This window comes from Astatotilapia calliptera, chromosome 17, assembly GCF_900246225.1.
Source record: "Astatotilapia calliptera chromosome 17, fAstCal1.2, whole genome shotgun sequence".
Lineage (NCBI taxonomy): Eukaryota > Metazoa > Chordata > Actinopteri > Cichliformes > Cichlidae > Astatotilapia > Astatotilapia calliptera.
In genome coordinates this window covers 10,409,795-10,425,351 of record NC_039318.1, presented here as the reverse complement: position 1 = coordinate 10,425,351, position 15,557 = coordinate 10,409,795, and the positions used below count along the sequence as shown (strand labels likewise).

The 15,557-nt window shown below is 43.0% G+C and overlaps 1 protein-coding gene across 3 annotated transcripts in view; it reads right to left on the bottom strand.

Annotated features, from left to right (window-relative positions):
- Nucleotides 1–3,000: 3,000 nt before the first annotated feature.
- Nucleotides 3,001–15,557, bottom strand: part of atp11b (ATPase phospholipid transporting 11B) — a 50,995-nt gene continuing 38,438 nt past the window's right edge. For all 3 annotated transcript variants that reach the window (XM_026147628.1, XM_026147627.1, XM_026147629.1), the window contains 2 exons: nucleotides 8,800–8,963; nucleotides 3,001–3,821 (listed from right to left, as the gene is read on the bottom strand). In XM_026147628.1, coding sequence (XP_026003413.1) covers nucleotides 3,740–3,821; nucleotides 8,800–8,963 — 246 coding nt within the window. In that variant the 3' untranslated portion in view covers nucleotides 3,001–3,739. The remainder of the gene's footprint in view (nucleotides 3,822–8,799; nucleotides 8,964–15,557) is intronic.

The following is a 15,557-nucleotide window of genomic DNA, read 5'->3' as shown; positions in this document are numbered from 1 at the left end:
TAGGGTTGTAGATACCACAGTACGGCTTCAAGGGTCTAGTGGAGTCCATGCCTTAAAGGGTTGGGGATGTTTTGAGAACAAAAGGGGTGTAGAGTGTAGCTTACTAGGATGTGACATGAGGACATGAACACTAACTGAAAGGTTGCACTAAACTCTGGTTTTCTGCCTAAAAATTCTCACACTGAGGGAATTTCTTTTTACGACTGCAGCACTTCACATTATTGATGAAAGCAATAAAAATGGACAGTATCCCAGCATGTTCATGGATCTTCATGTAGGTGGAGTCTGTGTTCATTCCTCTCAGCTATGTGCTGCACTTCTTGTGCCGCCTCTCCCTCATTAACTCCATGGAGCGTTATCAGTGGTAAGCTGCTCCACTTGCCTTTGGTGAGGGTCCAACTTCCCACGACTGTTTTTAAATGGGTGGAGGCCACAGACCAGTTTCTTTAAAAATGTTTTTATTTCGTAAATAGAACAGCATCTTCAGCTATAAGACAGGTTTACAGACAGTAGAGGACAGACAATCAGCATCAGATAACAGAAGAAATTATGTAGTAATGCTCAGGTGCAGCACGACTTACTGATGAGGAGGGAACAAACATGAAGTCAAACTGAGCGCTGACATGCATCCCCGCATCTTTCTGATGGGCTCCGAGTGACAGGCTGCACGACACTGGCAGCTGACATTTCAATCTGAACTCCCTCTATTTACGATCAGGGGTTTTGTAACTTCATGCAAGTCTGCAAACTTTTATTTTGAAAGAGCACCTTGGCACTGAAGTCGTCAGCCTCCAGCTCTGATCTTACTTTTCAACTTAAACAAGTGGTTTGATCTTTAGTACCAATTTCCACTCATGCTCATGCCTCAGTGGATGGACATGACCAGTATTCCTGACGGCATTTGTTCTCATTTGGACGTGAAGATCACGGGGGCTTGAGGCGCGATGAAATATTAAGTCACCACTCTGAGTTATGTGACTGAGTAATCATCTGCTTCTACAAAACCCCTCCAGGCCTTGTATCTGAACTCAGATACAAGGCCTCCAGATGACGTCAGTGCTGCAGCGCTTTATAGGATCTGGTCCGTGTTTTCACACAAGCTCTTTTCACGGCTGTTTGGAACCCCGGGCACAAAACAGCCGTGAAAAGATCACTTTGGTGCCACTTAGTAGTGGATTACATTAATTAAAAACATTTCCAGCCGTCACAGCTGTGGTGGAGTGTGGAGAATAAATTTCGAGCTGTTATTACTTTTGTTTCAGTCTAACAGAGACTGTTATGTAATCAACTCTGCTACTTTGAAAAGGGAGGCTGTTTTGGAGCCACGTAACCACCACCTCCAACATGTGACACCATTATTTTGGACACTACTGGTGTCCACATTGAGCACAAGGGGGCATCAGAACCGCACTGACACTGCAGGTGTTTTGGGCTTTGTGTGACTTGCCTTTGGTCAGGAAGGACTCGCGTTTCCTCCTCCTGTCATCTGCTCAAAAATATCATGCAGAGACTCTGCAGTGTGCAGTGCCGATGCCCCCAAACACCGAGCTCAGTGGTCGCTCTGTTATCTGGGTTGATGTGGTGTCGGGAGGTGGGGTCAGTGATGACATCACCCGACCTTTTAGCAGACTCATATCGTGACAATGATGATTATTGCTTCACACGAGTGTACGGGTTCAACCTGAACAAAAACGAATGTCGTAACATCACCCACGCGGCTACCTCAGCTCGCTGTGATGTGGGCCGTTTCCCCAGCATTAGAGGACTTTATTACGTCTATTTTAAAACATCAGTCATGTGCTAGTGTGTGTAGCAAACAATGTTTCAAGTTGTGATGTGCACTGGCTCTTACAAGATCTCACACAGAGGGAATGTTTTGACATGAGATCAACTGAATGCGTGTTACAGGAGGAGGGTCGTGGAGCTGGAAAGAGGTGGAGGGTCAGGGAAAAGATGCCGCTGTGCGAGGCGCCAAGTGTTTTTAAAGCCATCTTCTAGTTTAAAAAAAGGAAACTAAAAGAAATCGGCGTATTTTAGTCCCTTTTTTAAAAAGGTATTAAAGGGATGATGGTGAATCAAACATCCACATTGAGTTCAAAAAGCAGCCAGACAAGGAGTCCCAGTAAAACACTGCAGAGGCATGGATATCCAGGCTTAAAGTGGTTCCTACAGCTCCCATAATGCAACTTGCTCTGCTGGTTACATCCTGGTCTTTCCAGCTCCACGCTCAGAAATCATGACTAAGACTTTCTGTTAAATCAAGATCAAGTTTAACACAAACACGCACACATGGTGGAATAACACAACTGTGTTCACAGAAACTTTGTAATCTATTGAATACTTCTATAAAACTGCATTAAGTTATAGTTTCCTTTATCCACACACACACACACACACACACCTCCAACAGCAGGTGGAGACAAACACACATGGGGGGGGGGGGGGGGGTAATAAAATAACAATGTAACAGCAAAAAATGTGATTCAAATGGTTTCAGATGTGAACGGTGACAATGACTTTTCCCAATGAAAAAAAAAAGAAAGAAAGAAAGAAACCCAACAAAATAATTTTGATATGTGATTTGTGCAAATGCTCTGCTTTTCCTTTCCCCTCTGAACTTTAACACATTCTGCTGTCTTGGGTCGACGTGCATCAGCCACGGTTTGGAAAAGCATCTCACCGTTAAAGCCTCACCAGAAAAAGCATAAATAAAATAATGGTGTCAAATCGGACGTATTTTTAGGCAGCTGACATGGATGACTCTGCCAGACCTCGTGGGCTTTAATGCTGAGATGCTTCTGGTCGCCGGGCTGGGTGACAAAAGGCATTCGAGGAGAACAAATTTAACAACAAGCCCCCACAAGCGTCCATCTGCAGTACCTCCAATAATCTGACCTCTTCAAAAACGTATGGCTTTTTAAAACATTGGGCCTCTTTCACAGTGGTGCACTGGGAGGGGTGGGGGGGACAAAGAGGCCAGAACAGACGACAAAAGCAGCATGAACAACAACAAGTCTCCTTTAACAATATAAGCTTCTGTACAATCAGGCACAAAAAAATAAACACTTTTCCTTTTAAACTCCAGTCGGAATCCTTTTTGGTCTTTGGTACCGCGGTAGAGATGAGGCTTCATGTTCTGGATGCTGCAGGGCTGTGGTGGGAGGTCTGAATGAAGAGTTTTTGTAGCAGTTTACGGAAGCAACAGGATGTTTTGCTACGTATATGATCCTGGCTTGCTGTCGACTTGACAAATCCTCTGGATGCTCACTTTGACACTCGCAGCAAAAAGTGTACTCAGTCAGAAATCGCTGTTTTGACAATGAAAGGGCTCCAGAGGAGTTCACGTGACTAAAAACTGATTTTATGGAGGGTGTTTTCCAGTTTGATGGACTTGCAGATCCGCTGCTAGCAGTAGCAGCAGGAATCCAGGCATTTTACAGCTCAGACACAGACCGGATCTTCAAGCGTACACGTAGCAGCACAAATAGCTCGCACCACATGTTCCATTTCCTTCAGAGTTTTCGCTCCCATCTGACGTTCCTCTCAGCATAGACTCAAACGAGTTCTTTGGATCCTTATCCCATTTGTAGCAGTGCTGCATCCTGCTGGGAATTAACAGAGTTTAAAATGAAATTGTTTCGAAAATGGTGGCTGAGGTTGCGGGGGGTGTGATTATGACTCATAATGGAGCGGTGGCTCTCCCCCCGACCCCCTGTGCTACAGTCAGCGGCCCCGGGAGTCAGCAGTGGGTGGCCTCGATGGGCGACAGCGTCAGGATGCTGCGATCGTTGGAGTACAAGTTCTCCGTGTCGCTCCAAGACCTGAAAACAGGCAGCAGGGTGAGTGACGGTTAGGAGGCTGGCCTAAGTGGGTTTCTGTGTGTGGGTGTAAGAGTGGGGCTGAGCTATCACTAGCTTACACTGCTGTCCACAGGTTGGTGATTACAATCTACACAACCAGGCTGGAAGAAGCAGAGAAGAGTGAGTGATGAGTGAGGTTAGTAATGGTGTGATGGTGTTAGTGAGTATCACAAGTCTCTCCTCAGTAACTCGCACTAATCTTTATCAGCAACGGCCCACAATTTAGAAGTCCTGCACTCAGTGACTGAACCAAAGAAGGCACAACTGTTTACCAAAGCTGTACGGTGGCCCCGAGAGGTCAAACACATTGCAAGAAAACAAACCCCACACACCCTAACAAAGCAAACAGAAGTGTTGTTGGGAGACAAACATGCATCTACAGCATCTATTTTGTCCCTCACAGGAATCCTCTGCTTCTTTTAAGCGTGTCTCGGTGCGTCGCATGTTTTGGTTTCTGTCACTTCCACAGCTGTTCCCCAAAACACTTCTGTGTTTTTTGAGATTTTCTTTCCTACTTCCATTGTATTTTTTCCCACTTCGTTTGCATTTTGTGTGCTTTGCAGTGTTTTTCTAGTTGCTGGTGTTTCTGACCTGTTGGGGTCCCTAATAATGGGATGTTTTCATTAATCTTTTTGTGGCTGTAGCTTTTTACACTATGAAGAGGCGGGGCTCATGAAAAACAAGGTGATGTCACCCATTACTTGTGCCATTTAGAGCGATATTTACTTTAGGATGTTTGTGGTGGGAGCAAACAGCCAATCAAGTACACGTCAGTGTTTGCACCCTTATTGGAGTATTTGCCAATCATCATATCGTGGCTCTCCCATCGAGATTCCAGTGCTGGGAATTGGGGTGATCACTCACAAAGAATAACACCCATGTGGATACGCACCATCAGTCAGTTTTAAAGATGGCACGATCCTGGCTGGAACTGAATTAGATACCAGAATAAAATGCCAAGCCTGACACTCAACATTACAACTAGGGTTCTTCATACAGGTTCATACAGTAGATGTGCTTCTTCTAACAATTGCCTCCAGAAATGTGTTTAAGACAGGTTTAGCTGTTTTCTCCACCTGTGTTTTCCCTTTGAGGAGCTGGGGAGAGACTTGAGCTACTCAACTCATGAGTAGAATCATAAAGAGAAATAAAATTATGAACAAGCATCAGAAACATTCTTTCATTATTTATCAGCTTCAAAATAATCATCAGCATCTGATATCCTGCCTATTAAATATACAACAGCAGGGTGGATTTGCTAGTCTTTAGTACTGAACACAAACACATACAGTGCATAACGTTATATGACATGACTGAGATACAGCCAATTCCCTATTATTAGCTTGGTGAGCTGAGACTCCTTTGGAAATATCTAACAAACAAATCTTCCATACAGTCTCATCCATTTGGTTTATGTGGGACCAGAAAAACATGAACACAGCAAACACTGTTTGAAACGCCTTTAAGTCATAACACACCAACCTCCAATGTGCTGACTCACATCAAAGCTGAACCAGAGTTCACGATCAGAGCTTCCGCCTCAAAGCTCGAGCGAGTAACAGAGAGACCACAGCTCAGCATCCACTGACGTCAAACAGCACCTCCAAGCCTGGCTACCACATCTGAACCTCACATGACGGAACGAGTGACGTCTGAAACGTGTGGACAGCTTTTACAAAAATCAACTGTTTTATGTTGTCCAACTTCAGAGTTGCTGCATCTCTCACCTAACACCCCCCCCAAAAGATGTCAGTAGGTCTACTACTCAAAGTATATCTCTCAACCTTTAGTCTAACACCAACATGAAGACAACTGTTTTTATACCTGCTAAACAGAAGAAAAGAAACTACAGGGGCACCCAGGGACTTTAAATAGACTCATGACTCAAATGGTTTGACTGGGGGCGCTCTCACATGCTGTCACATGCTCAGCTGTCTACTCACAGGCGGGGGGGGGGGGGGGGGGGGGGGTTATAGTGAAGCATCTCAGTACTAAAAACCATCGTTGCTCCCTGGGTTACGATGAACTATGTTAACACCTAAAACTGTTTTTTGGGGGGGTTATAAGACGGTGGCAGCGTGAACCCAAGAAGAGGAAAAGAACAAGCAGATTTCTGACAAGACGGCTCACAGGGGACGGTAACAGTACATGAATAATTAATCTGGAAGGTCCAACAACATTATGCAGATTTCAGACACGGAAGGACAAAGACGCACACAGTGAGGACAGAAAAACTGTGTGTGTGTGTGTGTGTGTGTGTGTGTGTGTGTGTGTGTGTGTGTGTAGGCACAGATAGATACATACATGATTATATTGTTTACAAAATACCAAAGGCAACAGCAGCCCCCATGCAACAAGATACACTGGGCATTCATGTTTTTGTTCCTGTAGGGACGATAACTCCACCCAACTGGAACACCATGGGATTTAAAACGAGCACGCCTTCAATCATGGCCTCTTCTCAGAAGCATAATAAGGCTTCAGGATCCGATAGAAAAAGATTGGAGGACGTAGCAGGGAAAAGAGAAAAAAACCCCACCTCAAAACTGAGACTGAGACTACACATCCCAGCAGCCCCTCTGGTGTCCTAAGCAGTCTTTTTCTGTTTAGGAAGTCTTTTTTGTTATAAAACCTGCATTTTTCCCCTAAAACTTCCAGAAAAAAATCCAAATCCACAAATCCAAAAACAAAAAATTTCTGCTTTGTCACTAAAATATTTAACCTTGGCCAGCAACAGGCCAAGTACAGCAGCCAACTGTAACTGGGCTTCCAATAAATATGAGATAAATGCGTCATGTATTATATAAGTACTACATATGCTTGCTATATGTCCCTTCCAGTCATTAAGTATAGAATACAGGAATGGGTGGATATATTCCATTTCCTCTATGGCAGTATCCTAGCATTAAGGCCAAATATTAGCTGGCTCTCACTACCTGTTTAGGCGTTCTTTGCAGTTTCCTGCTTTTTGCCATCACACCCAAAAGGTGAAGAAGAGCGAGAAGAGGAACGTCTAGGTTAGGGAGGAAAATAAACTTGCAGAATCACCTACGAGTTTGTTACTCCACTTTGTTTTTTTGTATTTACAGTATGAAGCACAGCTAGGCAAAGCATTTTCTAGATGTTCATTATTTATTCTTTGGCGAGAACAAACTGGCAGCCATGTCCTTACTTGGAAGAATACGACTGATTGGTTTGTGCCAAGGTCAGAAAACAAAAATCAATCATTCCCACAGGAAGAAATTCATCTAAATTGAATCATGCATTTAGTGGCAGTTTCTCCCTGAAGCAAAGGGGCTTCAGCAAAATGACCCTGACATCAGATCTGCTAAAACATTTCATGGTAGAAACCCCCCCCCACGGCTGAGGGAATAATGAAGTGTGTGTGTGAATGGGTGGATGACTGGATGTGTAAAGCGCTTTGGGGTCCTTAGGGACTAGTAAAGCGCTATACAAATACAGGCCATTTACTATGAGAATGTTCAAAGAGATTAAAAACAACTTCTTCACATAAGACGTTGTCATTTATTAGTCCCCATGCGGGCTACGGGGAGACCCCTGAATCCCTTATTTGCCCTGCATGCTGTCGTGACCTTTACACACACACACACACACACACACACACGCTCACACCTTTTAACTCAGTGCGATCAATACTGAGGGTCCCAAGCTGTTTAAACAAATAATGACCGCTCAGCAGAGAGGGCTGATCAGTCGATAAATCGATGACCCCACAGAGTCGCCAGGGTTCGGGTGAAAAGACACAACAGAAGTGAAACTGCAGATTGGGCAGTCCGATAAACTGAAGTTGTTAAAGCTGAAACCCCCCAAAAAACAAACAAACAAAGAGATAATCAAACTGTTTCCGTTTCATCATCCTTTTGTCACAAAGTGGACTTGCAGCTTTGAAGAAATCTGCATAATCAAATGCTCATTTTCTGCTGTAAACTGGAATATTTCATTTTCTCTCTGCAGCAAAGACCTCGCATTGCAGTTACTGTTCAATCTCATTGCTTCGGCTTCCCACTTAAATGTTTTTGACAGCTTATCAGTCCCAGAAATATCTAAATCCACATTATTATTTGGACAAGTTAACCATTGTCTGTGGAGTAGCTTTCCAATGAAAAATAGGGCCTGTTAGTGAATACAAGGCTAACAAACAGACTTTAATACAGTGCTCGGGTTATCTGTTAAAGCGCATTGCAAAATTCCTTGAAACCTTAGTTATTCCTTGGTTATTAATCAGACTCACTGCCAGGTGATTTTTGGAGAATATTTTGGAAAGGGTGACAGACAAGACAAACAGATCATAGCATGTTGTTAGGACACAGACACATGGGTTAACATACAGACAGACAAACCCTTAAGTGTGGGTTACACAAGACAGACCCGCTGGACACCGGTATATCGTGTATTAATAAATAATACTGTAACCCAGATTCTCCCTGTTAGTCTGCCAAACATTCACACCTGCATGCTTTGTAAGACAGCACAGCCATCAGAATCACCCTGTGGTTTTGGTTCTATGGAGTACTGATGCATTTCTGTGGATATGACATTAAGCACACCCTTCTGTCTGGCTAATCAGAATGTTCAGACTCCAGACTCCCAACACAGACTTTGATGGAAATGAGAAACTCATAGTAGTGCAGTCCATGATGGCTTGATCCACATATGTTCAGCCTCTAACTCCTTCTTTTGGCTGCTGTCCCAAAGTCCTGCAAAGATTCAGCCTAAAACCAGCCTCTAGGAACACCTGGAGCCCAGCTTCCCCACCACGAAGTTCAAATTACTATAAATCTGAACAAGACTTACAGTTGACCTGCAGTCACATTATGGGCTACAACGGTCGGGACTGAAGCCCAGATTTCTGACACCAAGAGGTGCCGAGGGTTCGTCATTCAAAATCACGTTTTCTCGATGTCGTAGTCTTCCCCACCTGTTGTTGCGGCTGGATGTGTGGCAATTGTTGGCGCTGGCCTTGCAGCGTCCAGTCATTTGCTCCAGGAGGCGGGCCAGGCGGGTACAGCCGCTCTGCCCCTGTTGGTAGCAGCACAGGGATTCCATGCAGCTGAGGTTCTGCACCTGGGAGGCTGGTAGAGACTGGAGGGAAGGCAAAAAGTGGAAGAAGCGCAGAAACAGAGGGAGAGAAAGTGAATAAAACAAAAATGAAAAGGTGGCACAGAATGAAATCACAGAAAATTAAGGAGAGAAAAAACAACAAAAAAAAAAACAAGATTTGAGTGGAGAAAGAGAAGAAAACAAAGAAAGATCAAAACCAAAACAATTCAGGGTGACTGGTATGAAAAGAGTGACTGGAGGATGATGTTTTGCATGCTGTCACAGCAACAGTGATGTACAAGGGAAAACATTCAAAACATGCTACATCAGGGATTGAAATGTGGTAAATAAATACTTAAAAACAAAACAAAATCCTATGAGAAAAAACATATGTTTGTAGTTAAACTTAAGAATGATCTGCTGTATAATTTTTGGGCAACGTTAAACCAGATCAAGTGTCTTCGGCCTTGTGCCAAAACCAAATATCAAATGCTAAATACATAAAGTTCCTGCAGTGGTTCTATTCTAGGTTCCTGATAGTAGCTGGGCATTACACAAGATAGGCTGTGTAGCATCTGCAGCAAATGAAGACCACCCAAAGCTATTCTTTTCCTCCTTGTGCACCTCAGCAGAGGATTTTTGTTCACAGAGCAGAAGCTGTGGCATTAGACTACGACTACAAAACAAACCTTCAAGGAAAGATGACTTTTTGTTCCAGAGCCTCGAAAACTCAACGCAGGTCTTTCTGCTAGGCTGTCGCATCTGTGATGGATCACTTAGCATCAACATAAACATTTAACATAAACTAACCATAAGCCCATTTTCTCTACTTCCTTATGCTCAGGCTGGCTCTCTATTAAGTGGACTTTTTTTGCAAGACTACATGTTTTGGGATTATTTAAAAAACAAACAAAACTTTTTTAAAACTAGATTGCTCAGTGAGCCAGTGGTGCACTCGTAGATAAAGCTAAATTAAATGAGAAACCTGTCTGCTGACCTAAGGAAGCACCTGGCAGTAGGTGATGCAGTAGAGACAACGAGGAAAAAGTGACAGTGGTGTAGAGTTGCACTTATTCAGCTGGCATTGTGTTCCCTACTACTACCACCTCTCAAGTGTAGGTCCCATTTATTACTGTGTATTACATGAACATAATTCATAAATCTACTATGCTAATAGTATTGAGGAAAAAAGGTTTTGATTGTTTTGAAGGTCCAGTAACACACAGGTACAGTTTGATACTGTGTCATAGTACAGAATCAGAAAGTTGAGATATCGCCAAAGTTGGCTTTTGTACAAAACGGTTTCTAAACGCGGTCATTTCACGATGTCCCCTCTAATGTGGTAATGCTGACAGTCATTTGTGTCTGGGTAAGTGACCCGTGGATTCCAGTGTGCTTTCACTTATGGATGTTGTGCTTTTCTGCAGCTGAAACTGGAGACATGCTAGGCATGAATCCAAACTTCTGCTTCCTCGCTGGAGACAGCAAAACAAAGACAGGTCACGGTGAATATGAATTACTCTGACACTGTCAGGTGCTCCAAGGTTATACTATAAATGTCTGGTTTTTAGACTCAGGTTCTATTGTACAGCGTTTTGTCTATTGAAAAAAAGAAAAGAAAAGCTGGGGCTGTTGAAAACAGGAAAAGAAGCACAACCACAGCTGTAGCTATGAACATTACACACCTTATTCTACTGATTATCTGTTGGAGAAATATCCTTTCTAAGTAGACAGCACCATATGAGTCTGTCTTTAGATTAACTAACAATAATGATTTTGCTTACTCAAACAAATGAACCCCTGCATCAACCTGTGGAGAACCAATGAGTCATCACAGAGCCTGTAAATACAAAGAGCCAAATTCAGCACTGCAGTGTTTTCAACCAACTCTTGGGTTTTATTATTTATTTTTTAACCTCTAAAGAAAGAGGCAGTCACATAATTCAGAGATCAAAAGAAGACCAGACTGTAAGATTAATAATTCTCATGTAAACCTTTTGAAAAATGAATGCTAGAGCTGAAGGCTTTGCCATTAAAATAGCCAAGGCCTCAGTGACAGCTGTATGGTTGACGTCATCCTCTGGCTGACTTACCACAATATTAATTACAGCTTTCAACTACGTTCTTGCTTTCTGTCCTGTTACTGAGCACAGCATTTTGCTGCTTTAAAGAGAAACAAGAAAGTGCACGTCAATCTGCGTGATAGAATAATCTTGTTTTCTAGCACTCACAAAAATAACTCACAGAAACAAAAACTATTAAATTATGGAACTAATGGGGAAAAAAGATATTTAAAGTCATAATTGAAAAGGAAGTAAAGGTGATGTAAAACCCTTACAAGCAAGCAAAGATATATCACTGCGTATGAGATGAAAACATGGCAAAGACAAAGTCAGCATGCCAACAGCATTCTCTCTGCGTCTAAACTCTGAACCCATACCTGATCAGAAACCAGTGAGGGGTGAATTGAGACCGGGTTGGGAAAAGGATGAGTAAAAAAAATCATGGTTGGGTAAGGGGAGGACAGGGTCAGTCGCATCTGGCCAGGGAAGGACTGTGTTATTCACTGACAGGTAAGGGAAGGATGAAGTTAATTGTGACTGGCTGGGAAAGCATGGGGTCACTCATATACAACGTGGGACAGACACAAAGGCAAACAGGAATCTTATTTGAGTAACGAGTTAAAAGGCTGTGTGGGAGCAGCTGTGACAAACAGTTATGGGTTAATGATCAAGGGCTGCAGGTTGTGCAACTGAGTGCAGCTATGAAAGGGTGCACAGGGTTGGTTGGTCTTCAGGTGAAGACGATGCCCAGGCAGTGATTGTACAAGGAGGGGGGCAGATGGAAGTGAAGTACATGTACGGTACTACCTAAGGGAGCATGAGTCTGGGCCGGGGGCAGCAGGGGGAGGATAAGCAGCTAGCAGGTGCCAATTGTCCTCCCCTGGGCTCCGCTGGGCTTTAACAGGGTCATATTCTGGGCCGACTGAACCCTCACCCTCTTCCATCTGAAGGACACAAGATGCTTACAGTGAGCCCCACTAGCTAGTCATACAGTCAACCTTGCGGACGGTTGGCTGAACACTAAAAAAGCAAACCAGGTGCACTGCAAAACACATCCTTAGCAGTTTCATCTCATGTTCAATCTTTAGGTGTTTATTGAAACAAAACGATTTGGATGATTGGATCAAATAATTGCTACCTTTTATTAATTGTGCAATTTTTCTAAATGTATCAAATATTTGTTCTTATTTTGATTTACATGCAGATCAGCTTTTGTCTCGTACAGCTGGAAAACAATTTGAGGTACAGTGGATATGTTTTCCAGTGCTGCTTATTTACTAACTGGAGGATTCATTAGTCAGCAAGCAAGCGATCATTTGGTCAAGAGCCAGTCCAGGCTGCACTATAGGGGGCCAGTTAATTGGGGGAATTTCTGACCTTCACTCTACAGTGTACTCGAATACATTTCTTCATACCGAGAGGCCAAATCAACGCCGCTCCTTCTTAAAGCCCTTCACAAGTGACCTTCTCGACAAAGCAGAAGAGCTGACAAGCCCAGCTGCTTCCTGCTTTTTGTTCAAAGTCCCCTGCTGCACATTTAAATCACAATTTAATTAGGACTGCGAGATAATCAGAAATCACTAGTTGAGAATAAGTGAAATAAGTCTTTTAGAAAATGTAAAGGGCTTTGATGAGGGCACTAGTGGAGGGCTTCATTTCCTACAAAAGTTAAAGACAACTAAGCACAGTGGCTAGACGGCCAGTGCGCTCAAAAACGGCCGTGAAACTAGGCAACAAATGAGCAGAAAGAAGCTTCATTCATATGACAAGCATCTTGAGGGAAACAGAGATAGAAGCACATCTATTAGAATCCAAAGCAATTAACCTGCTGCTGAATCTATCAGAGCTGCAGAGTAGGCAAACAACAGTAAACCCTAGAGAGCCCTCTGGGTTCTTTTACGATTACCTCTATCTAATCTAATTAAGAAAAAAAAAGGAAACTGAATAGTTCCAGAATTATCTCAGCAGAGCTGAACATACTGCATTATGCAGCACATTAACATGAATATACCATTAAGATTTTGAACGCAGAAAATCAACAAATCGCTCAGACTGAGTGAATCTGTTTTGCATAATGTGCTCTGTACCCTCACCTGTGCTCTCCAAATCAATAGCTGGTTTCTGCTCATTTAGTTTCTGAGATGAGACCAGCTTTATCTACATACAAGCAGCCCGAAACACATTCAGACGGTAGTTTATTAGGTACGCCTAGCTAAAACTTGTAACGAGAGAGGCAATAAACCCTACTGTCATAGAGGGCACATTTAGTTGCTGTTACAACAGTTTCAGATAACTGATTCAACTTTACTGTAACTTACAGGCTTTTTGTCAGTGAGGACAAAAAGCAACTTGCAACCCAATCTATCTGCCCCACTAACTACATCCTGCAGATTCAGTTTACTTTGATAGTGTATAAACCAGCGACTAAGTGTGCTATAAACTAGCATGAACAGTAAATCCAGCCCACTGTTTTTATAAGTGACATTTCCTCCCACCCACCTTGGAACCATACAAATTAGCAAGCTATAAAAACATGCAGAAGCAAAACAAATTCATGATCCTTGCTCATAACAAAAGTAATAATAGCAAAACTAAATATGACCTCTGTATCAACCAAAGATTTGCTCACCTTGGACAGTTAAAAAGAATAAAAAACTCCCCATTTGCTCATGTTCACTCATTAAGAGAGAACCACCCTAAATTTGGCTCTTTGGCCTTTGTGTTATCAAAGAGAGCTTATGCTATTGTTAGCATTTTCCTTACAGGTTTTTATCGTGACATCAACTACGAAAGAGCAAGATCTTCAATTCAATCAATGAAAAATACGTGAGACAACACAGGGTTTCATTCATAGCAACATGCTGCTGTACAAAACAGTCCAAACCAGTTCAAGAGTCTGTCATGCAGCTGTGGGAGTGGCAGTCTTGCCCTGAGGATCTGCCTAAAACCATGCAGGTGGATAACGCTGAGCTAAGGAGGGCGTTTCCATGTCCTAGATTGAGTTGTTTTAGTTGAGCATACATCAAGATAGGTGACCATGCCATATAGATAAAAGTAGTAGATTGATGGGCTGCACCATGCATCTGATTCATGTGTCACTTTAACATGTGAGGGGCATTCCAGATTGTGCTCATGTGACAAGACCACTTGCTGATGGTCAAGAGGTAGGTTTGACCAGCTGCAGCGATAAAGAATGACGATCAGAGCCGCCTCCCCAACACATTTCCCCTTACGTTATGAGCGCTGAGGGAAAGAGTCAAGAGTCTACGAGCCCTCACAGGTGATTCGGCATTCATTCATTCTCTCCCCCATTCATTTATCCATTTGTACATGCAGCGGGTGGTGGGGTAATGACAGCGGCATGCTGTGACAGGCAGGAGTGGAAAGTGGTCTCAGAACACATTCTCTACATCCGTCTCTCACTGAAAATGCAACACATGCAGCGGCTGAAGTGCTTGAACCCGATTCTTCGACATGATCTCCAACCACACATTTATATCTTCTCTACATCCCAGTCACAGAGAATGCTGATTGGCTTGTGCAGGGCATGCAGTTACAGGCATGAAACAAAGGCTCCTACTCTAAAACTGACGGTACACAACGCTGCAGTTGTGGTACTGCCAGTGTTAGAAAAATGACCAAATAAAGTTGAGACCTGGGAAAAAGAACATTTGAGTTTTGTATGAATGATCTTACACAGGAGTGCTTATTCCATAAAGCAATACTTCTACTTTCTACGGACTTTTTGCAGTGTGCTGTGTACAGGATTTTAACTACTACGCTGTGTATTTTTGGCCAAACAGAATTAATGTGAAGAGAGGTGCACAGCATGCTTTGATGTCACTGTCAGGCCACGCCACATTATCAAAGAACAGCTCCCTAAAAAGGGTAAGAATTGATACGTTTTCAATTACAAAAGCAGGGCAGCAACTTGGTGTTAATAGCTGACAAATCATAGAAATATAGATTTATAAGTACAGATGGATCACAATACAAGTACACACACAGTACAAGAATATTGCATTTGAATAAGGCACTCCTTATAATATTCTGAATTTTGTTTTGGGTGTATTTTAAGTCCACGGCTGAGTCACTCAATTCCTCTACCTAATTTTGCCCAGCTGGCTCTTGGCTCTGGACAAAGGCTGCAGAGCGATGAAGTCATCACCTATCGCCACACGGTTGGAATACATCTACACCAGGAGAGTGCACACAGAGGATAGGATGAAGACACACAGAAAGGTTAAAAATCAAAGTCTCTCTCTCTCTCACAGACACACACACACACAACCACAAACCCACTCGCAGAATCGCACACACAGACAAAACAGGACAAAGGTTAGAGCAGAAAATACAAACTCCATGTAGGACTGGACAAATTTCAAAGGAGAAGGGTCTAAACTACAACATAAACAATCTCCAGCTGGACAAATCAATACAGCAACAGTGTGGGTCCTCTGAAAGGTGACCATGCACAGTGTGGAGCTGGTCTGCGTGTCTGTGATCAAAGGCGACTCATGCAATGTGTGTATAAACACCAAGTCCTTCTTGTGCTGCCAAGTTGATTACTTGT